We start from the raw sequence: 19,595 nt of genomic DNA on the forward strand, positions 1-19,595 counted from the left end.
CGCAACTGGATGGACAGGCATACCATTCCCACAACCGAGGAACATCAACATTCCCACAAAAAATACAACAAACAAACAAAAAAACATAGTCGTGACACTTCCCGCGAATCGACAATCAGAACAGCTGCTCTACCCAATCATGCTCGGCGCACGGCACAGGCAAAAAAAACATTCCTCCGATATTGGCCCACAAAGTCGAAGCTTCATCATTACCCTGATTGCAATATTTCACCACTTTCCTTGGCACATAATTGCCAACTGGAGGAATTGACCTGAGTAAATATTGACTGAAGATGTACCGCAACTGAGTTATGTTGACTGATAACACTTCACTCTGTCATACAACAACAAACAACAAGAAGCAACAACAACCACCAATAACCAACCACTTACCGGACACCTGAACTGGAACCCACAAAGTGGCAGAGCCGGGGGCACCTGCTAATGACTGAAAGTTTTGTGCAGTAGCTAATCGTTAGCGACTGCACTGCACGTGCCGTGATCTGTGCAAGGTGGTAGCTCCAACACACAAGCTCCACTAATTCAAGCGTTACACAGTTTAAAGGAACAGGTTTCAGATGTTCTTAGGTTTTTTCGGTAAAGTCACGTAGGTAAAACATTAAAATTAATAAAAGTAAAATAACATAAAAATCACGACGTTTCGGAGGCAACACAAGCTTCCGTCTTCAGGTGGAACCGATGGGCATTGTCCATCCAGCTCTAGACACACACACGCCCAGCAAACTTCCCCTGGGAATACTCTTCAGTTGATTGTCGTGCAGACTCAGACCAGTGAGCAGGGTCAGTTTGTCAAACACCCCAGCGGGTAGAGCCGTCAGTTTGTTTTCATACAAACTCAGAATAGTTAGTTGAGTCAGTTTATCAAAAATTCCGACAGGCAGAGCCGACAGTTGGTTTGTATATAAATACAGCTTCTGTAGATTCACCAGGTGGTCAAACACCCCCTCGGGAACGACCATCAACCGATTCTCAGACAAATACAAGATGTGGAAATTCGACAATATGTGCTTGGATTAGAGTTCACTACACCAAGGCTGTCTGTTATATTCCACGAGCATTTGTTTTCTTAACTAAATATTCGAGCCGTTATGAATAAATTAAGATAATGCGTAATATATAAATAGGTTTTTACTTATATGTTGCTGTTTCCTCCACTTTATTGCAATTGTAATACCAACGCCAGTTCATGATATGAAGGAACAACTGGTAACTTTCAACCATCCCAATGGGTAGAGCCGTCGCTGGTTCCCAAAAAAATATCTACTTGGTACAAATGGAATCATACGATGAAACATACACGTTCGTTAGATTTCGGGTGAAATTGCTTTACAGCAATGACTTTTAGTGAGTTCATACTCAGTGTAGCAAAGCAACTCACTTTCGTCAATAAAACTACATTTTATATGGATTTCGAAGTATTGCATCTATATACATTAAAATCTACAGGTGCATCAATATGCTTCCATTTCCCCATGCAGGTGCGATATCGGTTTGCTATGTTTAAGTCTTCGTAACTTGTCTAGTGACTTCATGATGACATCAGACGGAATATGTTGCCACACTTAGCCATTCTAAGTTATTTCTTTGGCGATGTTCCATGTTCAGCGGTTGGCCACAATGGACGAAACACGGGGAGCCGATGGCAAGGGCTGGAATTGCTGAGCTGGTGGCAAGTTCCTGAAATTCCTGCATTACGTAGAGTGTGATTATCAAAGAGTCTGTGTGTGAGGACACTCACGGACATAGACAAAGGTTCACTATGACCAATTGATCCATGATCCACCACAACCCTCTATGACCATGCATCGTGTACACGGACTGCAGTGATTGTGGGTAAAACCTGGACCTGTGGAATGGTCTACAGTTGTGATTGTGCAGCTCTACTCGGGTCATTTGGTTCAGTTTGAGAAGGACACCCATGGGCAGAGCTGTCAACCGGTTCGGCATACAACTTTAGTTCCTTTAAACTGAACAGGAGATCGAATCCGCCATGGAGTAAAGACTGGTTCTCACACAGGCTCAGGTCGATCAGATGCATCACACTGTCAACCACCTTTGCAAACAGCTATGGGAATTTCACATTCCTATGCCGGGAAGTAGTATATTCAAGTTATATTCTTGACCGTGTCTAGTATAATTCTCGAATATCTTAACCGGAAATTGGCATCACCTCAGTCGACTCACCCATAACTGAGCACTGTACCTGCTATCGTGTGTAGGCATTGGCACTGGGGAAACAACGCTTGTGTGAGAAGGAGAGGCTGACACTCCTCTGTCGGGAGCTGGACCGGTACCGCCTGGATCTCTGTGGTATTCAGGAGGTCCGGTGGACCGACTCTGGCTCCTGCAGGGAGGGTTTCCACACATCTGTCATTTTTATTTTATTTTTCTACCTACGTGACTTTACCGAAAGAACCAAAGAGTATGGATTCCTCCAGTCACGAAAGCTTCAAATCAATATTGAACAGCCTCTACCGGGAGGGTTTACACACATTTGTCATTTTTATTTAATTTTTCTATCTACGTGACTTTACAGAAATAACCAAAGAGTATGGATTCCTGTAGTCACGAAAGCGACAAATCAAGATTGAACAGCCTCTATGGGGATGGTTTCCACATGTCTGCTATTTTTATTTTATTTTTCTGCCTACGTGGCTTTACCGATAGAACCAAAGGGTATGAACACAAATCCGCTCACAAGCTTGATATGTGAATAAAATATAGCCAGTGCTCCTTATAGTCGTATTTACATGCACCCTGTTAAAGTCTCAGAAAACAGAGGAGAGCGAGTGTCTGAGGTTCCTGCGTAGTGAGGAACTCGTGTCTCTCCCTGCTGGGCTGTTTGGCGGCCTGGTGAATCTGAAGCAGCTGTATCTGGGGGCGAACCAGCTGGGGGCTCTACCTGTTGTGGTGTTTGACAAACTGACCTAGCTCACTCATCTGAACGTCAATCAACGGAGAGCGTTCACAGGGGCGTGTTTAAAAAACGTATCTGCCTCTACCAGTCTAAGCAGATCATGGCCTTGAATATAAATGCTGATTACCTTCACTACGCATATGAAATTAATGCACTGTTCACATGTTTGAATTAATAAAGCATATTCTTGAGCTAACAAATTCAAATTATCTTTTATATTGCAATGTAGATTGACTGCCATCGTAAAAAAGTTCTTTATAACGTCTGTTACCTTGTCTGGTAACCCGTAGGTGTTGAGAATCACCTCCCCGTGCATCTGTCAAAAGCCTTTTTTCCCAAAAGTATTTTAAAGGAACAAACCATTCAAGAACACGCAGAGGACAAGTATAGGAATTGACACCAGTAGAGACACAATGCGAAGTACAAAGATTGTTACTGTTTTTTTTTTACCTGTCTATGCAATGTTTCAATAAACTCTACATCCCCAATGTCTACTTCCCTAACTCGGATACCCCTCTAGAGAATGGACAGGGGTGGGGGTGGGGATGGGGGGAGGAGAAATCAAACTGGAGGGGGGGGGGGGGGGCTTGACAACCCTTTTACAAATATAAGTATTTAACCAATATTCGTGTTTCATGCGCAGTGACTCTTTATGGTTGGGGAAAGTCAATCAATCCTTTTTGTCACTTCATATTTCTTATTCATACGTCATGGCGAGCAGTATCCACGGATTGACATTTGTAACTGTGGGAAAGATGGAACGCTAATATTTTCAAACGCACTCCAAATTGACAGACTTCACCTGTAAATATTACCATTTGGATCACGATCTGATCTCAATAATAGCCCTAAGTAGGATAAATTGATGCGGCTTCAAGCGGAATCCCTCCAACAATAATTTTATCGCACTTGTTTGGTGTTTAGTTTATTATATGAGTGCGTATTGTAGCGACTGACTCAGAGACAATAAGAGTAGGAGGCCCTCTGTTTATTAACAGCCTTAACAGTTCACACTTTAGCAACTACGGTTCCCAGTCAAGACAGCTGGCAGACTGCCTGACTGGCGACGCCGAGATGGTGAAGACGGAGACGGTGGTGAAGACTCCTGCAGCACGACGGGATTCCAACTCCAAACGACAGCCCCGAGGTCCCCTCTCAGGGCCCCTCTTATACTGTTAGCGTGACCTGGCTCCGCCCCGGCCACGCCCCCCTTCTGGACCATGCTAGCAGGTTCTCGATGTGGCCCCTGCCGTAACCTTTCCCCTACATCACTCTCTCTCTCTTGTCTATCACGTGACCTGCTGTCAGTCAGGGTTGCTGTAGCTGCAGATCCCCTTCCCTGCCAACAACCAGCGCTATGCTGCTAAGGGGCCGTCCATAAATGACGTCACGCCATTTTAGAGGATTTTTGACCCCCCCCCCTTTGTCACACGACGTCACACGACGTCACAAAGCTCTGCCCCGCCCCCCCCTAAAAAACACATGCTTCAAATCGCGTTAAGCTATTGTCATTGTAGTGCGTAGTTAATTTGGCGCTGCACTGATGTTGTAGGAGAAAACATTTATTAAAAGTTTATTTCATCAAGTAGAACGTGTTGTCTATATTTATTTAAAGTTGCGCATTTTTACGTGATGTCAAATTTCTCAACCCCCCCCCCCCCTTTGTCACACATCGTCACAAATGTCTGGCCCTCCCCCCCTAGGTGCGTGACGTCATTTATGGACGGCCTCTAAGTGAACGATTCTATGTCACTGCACATGTAACAACATTTCGCTTGATTATTAATTATTTTATTACCTGCAATGATGTAGTTTACATTGACAATCTTGAGGCTATTCATAGTATAATTTAAGTTGTAACAATGTGTTATTAGCACAACATCTTTTCCGTATTCAAGGTTTTAGCAACATCTAAAAGGAGACTAAAACAATGCAAATAAAACAATACAAACGAGAGCAGGTTGGAGTGTCTTTGTAAACCTGAACTTCACAATGAAACAATTCATTCCAATGTGCCTACAACAAGACACGTTGATCCGTGTGAACCACCTCCGATAGCAGATGGTTCAGAAGCACAACCGAGAAGTGCGCACAGAAGCACTCCGAGTTACATACTTGGAATGACATTGAGAGACAGAGTAACACGTGGATCAGAGAAAACACTTTAGCAAGTTACATCAAACCGATAAAGGTAAGCAGGCTTGGCCAGGCTATGGCACGAGAAGAGATGATGGATTAATCCACGATGGCCAATGCACATTGACCATGGTCGATAACAATAGCGGGGTGGCATTCAAGGTAGGGAACGCGCCCTGAAGTACGGATACCATGGAGATGGAGTAATGACAGTAAGCTCGTGCGCAGGTGCGAAGTTGTTTAATACATCGCATGGTTGTGACTACGGATTGTAGAGACCTTCATCCAGTAGTGGGATGATCATGGCGAGCATATTGGAATACAGATCTCTATTTTCAAGGGATACATCATGATCTTAATACATCATGAATAAATAATTACACTTATGATCCAAACCAATTACAGTAATTAAAATAAAGAAACAAATAGATTTCACAACAAAACTCCGAAACAATCAATTTATACCATTCATTTATAAATGCACTAAGCACTCAACATGTTTTGTGAACAATCTTTGCAGGGAAGTCTTCAGTAAGAGGCAACTCGAATAAAGGTTGGATCACACGCGACGCCGCTCACGTGTAAGGGGAGGCAGTTATGAGCCGCCTCTAAACTGTCGCCCGTCCCTCGCAGTGTTCGTGCTCAGGGACAACTGTGAACTGTGCAGAGAAAAGACTCGTGTCTGTGCCTGCGGGAATCCCCACCACCACGCGAGATCTGTATTTTTACACAAATCAGATCACGAAGCTCGAGCCCGGCGTGTTTGACAGTCTGACGGCAATGGTGGATGCACGAGACCCTGAGGCTCCTGCTATTGCCACGGCGATAGTGATTCGTTACGAATAATTACAACAAAACAAAGATCTCCCATATAGACTCATCACACTTTTGGGGCAAGTGCTGTGAGCCAGCATCTATGAAGACCAGCACGGTAGACGAGGGGGTGGGTAGCCAGCATCACGCTCCGCCACATTCGCCTCCCGAGTGGCGATGTTTACACACCACACCAGGTAACGCTTTGAGGCTGAGCCATGCAATTGCAGGGCTGCACCTTATTCTGTTAATTTATTACTCCTCGCTGGAGAGATTGACAACTGACGCGGGGCATTGAGCGCCGCCAGTGCAATCTCTTCAACCGGTTTAGGTCCAGACCGACATGAGTCAGTGTCGACAACTTCTCTGCGCATGCGGTAAACTCCGTAAATTTGTTACCACCGAGGAAAAGCTACCGTAGACTCACCAGCGGGGTCAGGTGCTGTATTCATTGGGTCTGAATGTGTTCCTGAAACCACAGCCTAAGTCGACTCCACGACGCCTTGTGTAACTTGACAAATAACTTGCTGATACCGCCTTGACAAACAGTGGTACACAAGCACAGGTAACAAAACAAACTCAACACCGTTCCTGGCAGTGCTGGTTCCGCTTGTAAAACGCGCCCCTGGGAATGCTCTTCAGCTGGTTGGTGTCCAGAACCAGATGAGTGAGCTGGGTCAGTTTGTCAAACACCCCCGCGGGGAAAGACGCGAGTTCTTCACTGAGCAGAAACCATTAACCATAGGCACTCACCTACTTAGTATGAAATGTATATTAATCAATACGTAGATACGTAATTAAAAAGAGGCATGATCAATCCACTGCAAGCCATCGTCACGACCATGCGATGTTTTAATACACCTAGCACCTGCACACGAGCTGCTGTCATTACTCCATCTCCATGGTGGATGTCCTTCAGGGGCGCGTTATCTCCCTTGCCTGATACTCCGCTATAGTCATGGACAATTGTCCATGAGCATTGGGAATCCATTCGCATTGATGCCTCTCACATCCTGATTCGGTTTCACAGAGATGTATTTACTCAAGCAAACTCAATTGCTGTTCACAAAGATCTGTTATCCAGAGAAAACACTTCCCTGTTATTTTATCTGACAGATATTTACAATCATAAACATCTATCAGGTAAAATTTTCTCAATTTAGATTGTCAGAATTATCCTTTTTAAAGGCACATATATTTAAATAAACGATGTCCAAAAAACAATGTAATGTCATCTTACGTGTAAATATTGTAGGGGTGTCAGGGGAAGGATTCCCACCAATAGGAGGGTTAGTGTGACGGTGACAGGAGAAGGGGAAGGGGTATTCAAGGAGACATAAGGGGAGAACGGGTGGGAAGAGGGGAGCTTTGGCGGGAACGAGATTGAGATGGCTGGGGACAGGTGGGGATGGGAGAAGAGGACTAAAGGACAAACCCCCTGCAACCTTGTGTCGGCTCCCCTTTACATCTGGTGGCAGCTGTGGGATTCACATTGGCTACTCGGAAGAATTCCCACGGAAGGGAGCCAACAGAAGAGGAAACAGGGGCCGGGGATCCTCTACGTGCAGGGCTACCAGGAGCAGCAGCAGGGGGCCCGTACCCCATGGAGGACCCCATGCAGGACCGCATGGCCCACGTGGAGAGGGCATTCCAGGAGCTACTGCAGCAGCTCCCTATGGGGGGCCCGCCGGCACCGGGACCCCCACTCCCACACGTACCACGGAGGAGGGGCCCCGGGACCCGGAGGCCGACCAGCCAGCCGGGCGGGAGCCACAACCAGCCTCATCACGCCAGCCACCGCCGCTGCTCCTGCCAAAACCACCAGGGCTAACCACCCAACGCGGGGAGCAGGTGGCAGGACGGGTGCACCGGCTCGGGCCCGTCGAGAAATTCGTGGCCGAAGGAGGGGATTGGGAGGCGTTTGTTCGCCGATTCGAGGCTGCCTTCCACGCTCTCGAGTGGTCAGATGAAGAGGTACTACGAGCGTTGCCATCTGTTCTGGACGACGATGCGCTCGCCTCTTACAACTCCCTTCCCTCACACAGCAAGATCACGCTACAGGCAGCCTACGAGGCGTTGGGGGAGATCTATTGCCCAGATGAGGGCGCCTTAAGACGGTTCCAGGACCGTCAGCGGGGGGCTAGAGAGTCCCCTTTAGCCTACAGGGGTGCACTGCTCGTGTTGGCTAGGAGGGCTTTCCCTCGCCTGGCTGACGAGGCGCTCGAGAACCTCGTGGTCGAGCACCTCATCGCCTACGCTTGCCGTGCCGGCGTTGTATTGCGCGTGGTGACGCCGGAGGAATGCACCTCGCTGTGGGCTGCCTGGATCCTGCAAGCCCATTAACAGGTCATGGGCCGGGCGCTACCCGTAGGCCAGGTGGTTGGCGCGGCGGGGGGGCGCAGCCGAGCCGTTACCGCGGCGCTACTGGGACCAGCGACACCAACCGCCGAACCTGCACCATCGCCGTAGGCTGCCTGGGGAGCAGCTGGGAATGGTCCCCCGACGTCTGAGCCGGAGCCATTGCTGCAGGAGGTCTACGCAGCAATCTGGGGACTGGCGGAGCAAAGAGACCAGGGGCGCGACCAGCCACCGCGCCACTGGCAGCTGCCTCTACAAACCGCGCCGAGCCACCCCGACGAAACACCCCATTCTGCCACTATTGTGGTCGAGAGGGGCATGTGGCGTGGGGGTGCCGCACAGAGCCGGAGGCAGTCAAAACCACCTGGAACCCCCCGCGGCCGAACGCCAACAGTAACCAGGCGAGTGATGCCGTCCTGCCCGGCCTCTCGGTCGGGCGGAAAAAATACACTCCCGACGCCGCGACCTCATCAGGATCCTCCTCGGGGTGGGCGCCGTCAGTGTCGGGCCCCGGGCTCCACTGTCCTGGTCGGTGGAAGGGGACCATGCCGTGGCCAGAGATCGCGTCGCGGCCTGCAATCGCATCGCGACCGGAAGTGGAACTGCGCCGGGGATCGCGCCGAGGCCGGGGACCGCGCCGGGGATCGCGCCGGGGCCGGGGACCGCGCCGGGGCCGGAAGTGGCGTCGCGGACGGACATGACGTCACGGCCGGAAGTGGTGTCGCGAACGGAAGTAGCGTCACGGCCGAAATTGATATCGAGGATGAAAGTGGCATCGCGTACGGAAGTAGCATCATGGCCGGAAGTGACGTCGTGGCCGGGGTTGGCGGTGCGGATGGGCGTGACGTCACAACCAGAAGTAACGTCACTATTTACCTTCGATGCCGGCGAGTCGCAGGTAGCACACACAATTGCCAGTGCGCCATGGAGCAGTTCCACGCAGCGCCTCACCATCGCTTTGTGGCGGAGAGAGACAGGGACCAGGGGGGCCACACCATAAAGGGGGCCAACGCCCCTTGACACAGGACGGAGAGGGGAGAAGGGATGGGCTCACGAAAAGGCCCACCCCCCAATCCCCACCTCCCACTACAAGGGGGGGCCGCCCATCACCACAATGGGGGCCTATCCTACGTCACCAAGGGGGAGCAATTCGCACCACATGGAGAGCCCAGCCTGCACCCAAGGGGGGAGCCCACACCATGTAACAAGGGCGCATTCACCCTGCTGCGACACACTCCAAAGGGGGGAACCCCATCTTCGGCCCGTTCACATCCATCCCCCGTCATCTCACCATGCACTGCAGGATAGTGAGCCGCCTGGTCAGTGGCCGGACTCAGCCACACAATGGAGGAAGCTGGCAAGGCGGGTGGTAGCGGCCACGTCTGGAACCTCGGTCCTGGTTGGTTGATACAGGTGCATTGGCCACAATCATCTCGAGCACCATGCATGAGATGTTGCCGGAGAAAAACCGGCCTTTAGTCCCCATTAATACGATGTTCATTGCAGCAAATGGAGGCAGCATGGGCTTCCTGGGCCAGGTTGAAGCCCCCATACAGATTGGGCAGCTTTCGGTAGCAGGACCCATCCTTGTCTCCACAATGTTGCCCGTATCCTGCCTGAGGCGGATGCCAATGAAAATCGATCTGACCAATGGGCGGGTAGAAGTCCAGGGAACTCATCTCCATTTCCTAAAGGTGGAGGGGGCCGGCCGGGGGGTACCCTACGTTCAGGCTCTGGTCAGTGAGTCTGTCTCCATTCCTGTCTCCATTCCCCCGGCAGCCCAGATGCTGATTCTGCTGCGATATCGGTCCTCCTTCATGACTGCCCGGCCAGACTCACCCATCCTGGTGACTCCGGCGTCAGCTGCCACAGATCGCCACGCAGTGGTGGGGGCCGAAACCATTGTCCAGAGGAACCAGCATCTGTTCATTCAGATGCTGAACACCTCCAACAGACAGCTACGGTGCAGGCGGGAACGGTTCTGGCCCACGTTAGTCCCTTGTCACTAGGAGCCCCCGGGATGGAGCCTGAACTTGTAGGAAGCATCAGCCAGTCTGAGGACAGGGGGGTCGACTCGTGGATGGACCAGCTGGCGGGGCCTGAGCCGGGATTGCCGCCCGACCAGAAACACCAGCTGCACTCGTTATTGCATGAGTCCTTGGACGTGTTCAGCTGGGGACCGTTCGACCTAGGACACACAAATCTGTTGCAGCACCGCATCAACATGGGAGACGCTGCACCCCTGCGCCAAAACACATATAGAATGAGCCCAATGGAAAAAGGGCACATCCAACAAGCAGTGCAGGAGATGCTGCGGTCCGACATAATTTCTCCATCCTCGAGTCCCTGGGGGGCACCAGTGGTCCTAGTCAAGAAGTCAGATGGGTCACTGAGATTCTGCATGGACTTCCGACACCTCAATGCCGTTACACTTGCCGACGCATATCCCCCACGACGTATTGACGACTCACTTGATGCATTGTCCGGGTTCTGGCAGGTCCCACTAGATGCGAACTCCCAGCCTAAAACAGCGTTCCGGACACCACAGGGCCTGTTCGAGTTCAACTGTCTGCCTATGGGCCTCCAGACTGCACCGGCGACGTTCCAATGCTTAATGGAGTTGTCCTTAGCAGGCCTCTAATGGCAAACGTGCCTCATCTACCTGGACGATGTCATTGGCTTCAGCCGATCATTCGAGGAACACATTGACCGATTACGTTAGGTATTCCTGCGGTTCCGGAACACGAACTTGAAGTTTAAGCCGTCGAAGTGCCACCTTATGCAGTCGTCGGTACGCTACTTGGGCCACGTCGTCAGTGAGTCTGGAGTGGCTACAGACCCGGAAAAGACGGCCTGCGTGAGGGCCTGGGCTGTTCCCACAACAGTTCCAGAGGTACGCAGGTTTGTGGGTTTCGTGTCCTACTACCGCCGGTTTGTACCCAACTTCTCAACCATTGCGAAGCCCTTGCACGTGTTGACGGTGAAGTACCAGAGGTTTTATTGGGGCCCTCTGGAGGAAGAGGCATTCCAGCAGCTGCGCTCGCGTCTGACAGATGCACCACCATTGGTCTTTTGGATTTTGGCCTCCCCTTTATCCTGGACAAGGACGCCAACGATGTGGGCATCAGCAGTGTCTTGTCGTAAGTCCAGCAGGGTCGGGAGGTGGTTATCGCCTACGGTAGTTGCGTGTTTTCATCAGCTGAGCAGCGCTGGTAGTCGTGGGATTGTGGGTCGCATAATTGCTACAATAAAAATAGGGGATATACGTATGGATGGCCCTGTGTTGATTTCCACGACTTTGTCCATGCTGTACTTATTGGGTGGGGATTTCTTGCGCAGGTTGCCCCTTAACATTCATCTGGATAAGGGCTGTATTGAGATGCCATCGGGGCAGCGTCTAAAATTATTGACAACACCTACGAAGTATACTGCGATCAATGCTGTTGTGCAGGCTATGGTTAGCCGCACGGTACGTGTTCCACCAGCCACGCAGATGCTTGTGCCATTAAGGCTGCATAAACAATTGCCCTTGGTGAACCCGGCGGAGGGAGTCTTATTGACCCCCTCGAATGCGGTGTCACAGACACCCTCTTTGGTGGAGGCATTGACTGTGGTGTCAGCAAATAGCGACCAATTTATTCAAGTTGTCAGTGTTGATTCGATGCATCACAATCTCTGTGGGACTGTAACGTGTGTAGCCACCACCAGTCGCGCCCCTAGAAACGCTCTGCAGCTGGATCATGTGCAGAGCCAACCACTGCAGATGTTGCCCGTCCAACGCAGTGTCCATGCCCAGGGACACCTGCATGTGGAGAAGCCTCGCGTCTGTGCCTGCCGGAATCTCCACCAACATGCAACCTCTGCGGTTGTACAGCAATCAGATGACAGAGCTCGGGAATCTGCAGCGGTTGGCTTTGAACAGCAATCAGTTGACGTCTCCCCGCTGGAGTGTTTGACAAACTTACCCAGCTCACATATCTCACTCTGCACACCAACCAGCTGAAGAGCATTCCCAGGGGCGTTAGAGAGTCTCACGAGGTTATAATGCAATTAATTAATCCATCATCAGCAAATATCTCAGCGTAGAGAGACAGACGCCAAAAATAAACGATCGTAAATAGCAATCACAAGCTGTTGTGTTTAACAAATGTTACACTGAGAAAATTCTCAAGAATAAAGTGGCAAAGTTGAATAATTTGGAGCCATTCCTGTAATAATAACAATAGTGCTGCTTACATAACGGATGTCAGCAATGATGTCAGTAAAAACTACATTTTTACTGCTTGAACAGAAATTCTACACAATGCATCGATTATCTTCTAAATAAATCAGCTATCATGTACAGCACTTCAGTGATAACAACGCTGGTGATATTGAATCTACATCTCCTATAGATATACAAACTCAAATCTACATTTCACCAGACGAGATACTTTTGAAATCCATTTCTTTTATTGGAGACCTTGTAAGAAAAACATGCAAATGAATAACCATCAATCAATGTATAATGAACGAACCAATATAACCACTTAAACACGTCAACACTAAGCACTGTAAAAAAATGTTGGATAAGAACATTGTTACGAAGAGATTCAGGAAGAGGAAACTCGTGTCAATGTTGGACAACACACGACGCCGCTCGCGTGCAAGGGGAGGCCGTTGTGAGTCGCCTCTAAACCGTCGCCCGTCCCTCGCAGTGTTCGTGCTCAGGGACAACTGTGGACTGCCGGAACAAACGCTTATCGTCTGTGCCTGCGGGAATCCCCACCGAAAGGCAGAACTTGTGGTTGAATGGCAATCAGATCACGAAGCTCGAGCCCGGCGTGTTTGACAGTCTGACGGCACTGGTGGAGGCACGAGACCCTGAGGCTCCTGCTATTGCGACGGCGATAGTGATTCGTTACGAATAATTACAACAAAACAAAGATCCCCCATATAGACTCATCACACTTTTGGGGCAAGTGCTGTGAGCCAGCATCTATGAAGACCAGCACGGTAGACGAGGAGGTGGGTAGCCAGCATCACGCTCCGCCACATTCGCCTCCCGAGTGGCGATGATCTCTCCGTGGTCGCGTCGAGTTTTTTTCTCCAGGTCCTCGGGTTTTTGTCCCTCCACATTTAAAAACACACGTTTAGATTAATTAGTTGCTATACATTTCCACATAAGCAACTTCGTTAAGCTCTTATTTGTGGCCAGGTTGCTTCGGAAAAAAGAGTTACATAGCTCATTGAGTTTTACCTATAAAAAGAATTTGCGTATGAAAAAGATTGAGTAAAAAAACAGAAACATTCGAATTTTACGTCCAACAGGTAAATCTAGTCTGTTATATCTGTTGTGCGGGCCTGAATCCGATGTCTTTGAGTATCACAACGCCGCTACAACTCCACTGTCCAATCTCGACAGCCGTCCCACTCACCACGGTGATTCAGTGCCAGGCACCCGAGCCACTGTCTGTTCGCATGAATCATGTCTGTCCCGTATTTTTATTCCGTGCTGTATGTACCGCCTGTATCATGTGAAAAGACTGTCCTGAACACCGTGCGGGTCGCTGTACTGCACCGCACAGACCATGAGCACGGCATGGAGCGAGGTGCCGAGATGTGAGGTGAACACGACGCCGCTTACGCGACTTAGGGACCCGTGTTGATCTCCACTGCCGTGTGAAGAGCGACGCTTTCTTGTAAAGGCTGCTCTACAGCAAGAAACGGAGGCTGCTGATCTTCGATTCGTGCTCAGTGATCAACTAACAGCTCTCCCCCCTGGAGTGTTTCGCTCAGTGGAATGAATTCCAAAATGCGCTTGTCCAATGCAGCCTCTTCGAGTCCCGAGACTCTGTCTTCAGTAGAATGCTACTACAATGGGATGTGTGGCAAATTTTTGTTTGAGGAGAGTTTTGCGTTTGTGTTATTGCTCTTGTTGTACTGTTCTGTGGTGTTGGATGGTTGTTTTGTTAGGGTGTTGTTTTTTCATGTATTGTGTGGATGTTGTGCTATTTTATGACGTTGTTCTGTTGTTTCTGCACTGACCAAGTCCGCACATCACGCGTGAGTTTCTAAAAACGCTTAATATCACCTCTAATTATTCACACAATTCACTCCATACAATGTTCACTGATGCGCACCTCACTGCTCAGTGACACTGCAGATTAACTCGTAGCACAAGAGGGCACCTTGACGAGGATGATGCTAACGATGACCGTGGAAGTCAATAACGTGGTAGCTTTGGAAACTGAACGCTACTCGTGCTGAGCGTCGTCTCTTTTCCGGTGCCCAGAAATATAGCAGCGACCGTTCATGGCAGCGCTGGCTCCGTTTGTCAAACGCGCCCCTGGGAACGCTCTTCAGCTGGTTGTTGTACAGAACCAAATGAGTGAGTTGGGTCAGTTTGTCAAACACCCCAGCGGGGAGAGACGCGAGTTCCTCATTGCGCAGAAACCTCAGACACTCGCTGTCCACTATTTTATGACTATTGCTGCGTCAATGTAACAACGACTACAAACAGCGTTGGTTGCATTTTACTCACCGATCAAGCTTGTGAACGGCTTGGTGTTGTTCGAAACATCAAATGCATCATTCCAAGCCCTTTGTCTATCCACTGCTGGTCTGATTTCAAATATGGTGGCCGTTATACTGATATTGGTTGGAGCGTCATCATTACTGTTGTTGCAACATTTTGACAATTTCTTCGCAAGGCAGATGTGGAAATTCCACACTCCTATGTCGGGAGCCAGTACATTCAAGATCGATTAATGAACCGACCACGGGCCATCCCTGCCATAAACCATCACTGATTCGACTGATCCCAAGCCGTATCGATGTCCGTTGTGTCTACTCCTCACCTGTTTGATGTCACGCTCTGCCAAGTCAGCGCAGATGCTATCTCACGTCAAGCTGGGCACGCGTGACTTGTATTGCAGTGTTAACAGAATGCAGTGTAAAGTAATCGCTGGGAGGGTTCTCTATGGAATACATTTTATCTTGGTTATGTATGCTTGACTTATTTCGCCTTTGATTCTTCTGGACGACCCTCGGTCCAATACTTCATAATTATTATTTGGTTTATTTTTATCCAAGATTTCATTCTTTGGTTCTTTCGGTCAAGTCGTGTAGATGGAAGGATAATAATAATAATATTTAATGTGAATAACATTAGTATTAAAATAATGAATGAGAAATAATAATAACTAATGTAGATTTTAGCCTGGTTTTAATCGGAGTGAGTGTGTGGGTCTATGGTGTTCACTTATTCTTGTCGCTATGTTTTGAACTTTTCCCTTAACTAAAATAGCCTACAAAAACGTGTCTGTTTGGTTTTCGCTGCCCTGGACAAGCTGGCCGCCTGTTTGGTGGTGGTCATTGAAGTTGTCATGAGATCTCCCCAGAATCTCATTAGAGAACTCCCGACATCTTCTCTTTGGTTCTGTTTTTTTTTAATTACCATTTTATGGTTTACTGTACCTCCGGCTCTCTGGTCCCGAGTGACAAAGGCGGCTGCTCGTGAGGGGGGTGAGGGTGGTTGTTACATTTTTGTTTGTGCCTCATGCTACATCCCGATTGATTATTAAGGAAAAAATATTGGCAGAATTACTCTTAATATTGATAATGGAAAAAGGCCTATATATACAACATGTTATCATAGCAGGTACCACCACAGTCAGTATACACTGCTGTAATCATAGCAGGTACCACCACAGTCAGTATGCACTGCTGTAATCATAGCAGGTACCACCACAGTCAGTATACACTGCTGTAATCATAGCAGGTACCACCACAGTCAGTATGCACTGCTGTAATCACAGCAGGTACCACCACAGTCAGTATGTACTGCTGTAATCATAGCAGGTACCACAACAGTCAGTATACACTGCTGTAATCATAGCAGGTACCACCACAGTCAGTATACACTGCTGTAATCATAGCAGGTACCACCACAGTCAGTATGTACTGCTGTAATCATAGCAGGTACCACCACAGTCAGTATGTACTGCTGTAATCATAGCAGGTACCACCACAGTCAGTATACACTGCTGTAATCATAGCAGGTACCACCACAGTCAGTATACACTGCTGTAATCATACCAGGTACCACCACAGTCAGTATGCACTGCTGTAATCATAGCAGGTACCACCACAGTCAGTATGTACTGCTGTAATCATAGCAGGTACCACCACAGTGTGTACTGCTGTAATCATAGCAGGTACCACCACAGTCAGTATGCACTGCTGTAATCATAGCAGGTACCACCACAGACAGTATGCACTGCTGTAATCATAGCAGGTACCACCACAGTCAGTATGTACTGCTGTAATCATAGCAGGTACCACCACAGTCAGTATGCACTGCTGTAATCACAGCAGGTAACACCACAGTCAGTATGCACTGCTGCTATCATAGCAGGTACTACCACAGTCGCTATGCACTACTCTAGTGATAGCAGCTGCCACCACAGCCGGTATGCACTGCTTTAGTGCTGGCAGGTCCCACCACAGTCGGTATGCCACCACAGATACCACCCTGATGGCGTTCTTTGTTTCGTGCCAAAGTTACCCATTTGCTACCAACCTGCTCCACCATTAAGTTCCCTCTTACTATACATGGACTGCTAAAAAAAATGGAAGAGACGTGCTGCTAACGGTGAATCTGATGCCTTACGAAGACTCTACACAGTTAATTCCAATAAACAGGAGTGCTACTTTCTCCGAATGCTTCTCAGTCTTGTCAAAGGGCCCAAATCTTTCCAAGACCTCAAAACAGTGAAGGGGTTGTCTGTCAAACATACAGAGAAGCTTGCAATTTTCGTAGAATTCTTGATGATGATCAGCATCTTGATTAAGCTATGATAGAAGTGTCTGTTAGTCCCCTTCCCAACTGATATTGCTCTTATGCATACATCTTCAAGTTTGCAGCCCATCTAACCCCATGGGACTCTGCCAAAAATACAAAGAGGCCATGAGTGAGGACATCCTCCACAGAGCTCAACGAGAAAATTCAAACCTCGACGTCAACTTTTCTGATGCCATCTTCAACCAGGCCCTCATTCTCCTTGAGGACAAACTAAACTCCATTGGTGGAAAAGACCTCATGTCTATGGGACTACCAACAGCCTACGGCAGGGTCGGCAACCAAATTAACAAGAAGAGCCATTTCTTTCCAATTCGGTACAAAATTCAGTATTTCAAGAGCCGCAATGCATCTGAGTACATACTGTACATACGTACATATCGTCAAGAAGCAGCCCGTAAAGAGCCGCATGCAGCTCCGGAGCCGTAGGTTGCCGACCCCTGGCCTACGGGGACAACCTGCATGCCCTTGCTCAACAGATCCTACGTGAAATATCATACGATGGATTACAGCTTCTTAAATGTATTGAGAAAATTTTACCACAGCTGATGGATGCACAAAGAGAAGCCTACGCGAAATTTTGGAAGACATTAATACTAAAAAGAGTCATTTCTTTCCTCGAAGCACTTTTGCGGTACTGAAAACACTTTTTTTCTAAATTTAAAGTTATCGTGATTGCAAGGATCTATACTCTTTGGTTCTTTCGGTAAAGTCACGTAGGTATAAAATAAATTAATTAAATAAATCACGACGTTTTGGGCGCAACACAAGCGTCCGTCATCAGGTGGGAACAACCACAGCAAGACTTTCCTGAAAAAACCAAAGAGTATGAACACCTTTGTTCTCAACCTGCTCCTCGCTAAAGTTTGCCAGAGGGAGAAAATTGCTCGAGCTGTGGCATCATCGGGAATTGGTGTCTAAGTCAATGTGTGTGTGAGTCGATGTGTGTGTTTGAGTCCATATGTGTGTGCGTGTAGGTTTACGTGTATGTGGGTCAATATCTGTGTGTGGGTGTAAGTCTATGTGTGTGTGTCTTTTTTGCCCAGGCAACGCCAGGTACTTCCCGCTAGTTAAATATAAAATAGTCTCTGAGTGATACATGTGTCTATGACGCACGCGTGGGGTTCATCATCAGTCACTGTTACGCGGCTTCTGTGATTGGCGCAAGTCGACCCCAGCCATCTTTCTGTACAACAACCCATGGAACTGCGCCTGTTCACGCAGCCTGCGTCTCAGCTGGTGAGTGACTCGAGCCGAACTCGGGCAACGTCGCCTCGATTGGTGACACCCAATGCCCTCACTCGTTCAGTATCGTGAAGAGATGGTGATGATCATGAGGATGATTCATAATAATTATATGTTAAATGCAATACTCCTCAAGTTATCGTCCAACATTCCAAATAAAATTAATCTGAATCTCTTGAACTAAACTTTACTAATGCAGGCAGTGATTAGTAAACTCTGTTTTGATTTCGAATTTGGTGGCCATTACACTGACACTGGTCCCCAGGGTTCTAGCTTCGTCATTACTCTTCTTGCAATGTCCCGGAACTGTCGTCAGCACACAATGGCCAACTCGAACAATTGACCTGAGTAAATATTTAACCAAGCTGTACTGTAAACGGTGCACTTTGACTGATAGTGCTTCACTCTGCCATTAAGAACAGCAACCTACAATAACCAACAACAACAATAAACAATAACCAACCACCAACCCGACACCTGAACTGGAATCGACAAAGTGGCCTGGCGGGTCACACCTGCTGGTGGATACAAGTTTTGTGCAGTAGCCGATCGTTAGCGACTGCACTGCACAAACCGTGGTCCGTGCAAGGGGATAACTCCCACACACATCCTCTACCCATTCATGCGTCAAGCAGTGCAGAAGAAGAGGTTTCAGATAGGCATTATACATCCAGCTCTAGAGACGCACATGCCCAGCAAACTTCCCCTGGGAATGCACTTCAGATGATTGTCTCGCAGACTCAGACCAGTGAGCAGGGTCAGTTTGTCAAACACCCCAGCGGGTAGAGCCGTCAGTTTGTTTTCATACAAACTCAGAATAGTTAGTTGTGTCAGTTTGTCAAACACCCCGGCAGGGAGAGCCGACAGTTGGTTCGCGCTCAAATACAGCTTTTGCAGACTCATGAGGCGGTCAAACACCCCCTGGGGAAAGACCAACAGCCACTTCCCAGACAAATATAAAATGTGGAAATGTACCAGCATATGCCTGGCTTGGGGTTCTATATATCTCAACTTCTGGTGCCATTTCGGCTCCCGCCTTGTTCGAATTTGGCGCCATTTCCCCAACGGGTGCACCACGGGAGTTGGGCGCCAGTTTGGCCACGACGCAGCCATCGAACGCCATTACCACTGCGACTCCGCAAACCGCTGCCATTGACGCTGCGACTCCGCACATCGCCGCCGGTGCCCCTGCGACTTTGCACACTGCTGCTGTTGCCGCCGGGACTTTGCACACTGCCGCTGTTGCCGCCACAACTCCGCACA

The 19,595-nt window shown here is 48.7% G+C and overlaps 1 protein-coding gene across 1 annotated transcript in view; it reads right to left on the bottom strand.

Moving 5' to 3' along the window:
- Window positions 1-686: 686 nt before the first annotated feature.
- LOC133341549 (carboxypeptidase N subunit 2-like) overlaps window positions 687-19,595 on the bottom strand; it is a 28,798-nt gene continuing 9,889 nt past the window's right edge. Inside the window, exons 4-7 of the mRNA XM_061550218.1 lie at window positions 19,079-19,253; window positions 10,223-10,243; window positions 6,509-6,603; window positions 687-965 (exon numbers count right to left, since the gene is read on the bottom strand). Coding sequence (XP_061406202.1) covers window positions 687-965; window positions 6,509-6,603; window positions 10,223-10,243; window positions 19,079-19,253 — 570 coding nt within the window. The remainder of the gene's footprint in view (window positions 966-6,508; window positions 6,604-10,222; window positions 10,244-19,078; window positions 19,254-19,595) is intronic.

This window comes from Lethenteron reissneri, chromosome 2 (assembly GCF_015708825.2).
Source record: "Lethenteron reissneri isolate LAM-NWPU_2019-01 chromosome 2, ASM1570882v1, whole genome shotgun sequence".
Lineage (NCBI taxonomy): Eukaryota > Metazoa > Chordata > Hyperoartia > Petromyzontiformes > Petromyzontidae > Lethenteron > Lethenteron reissneri.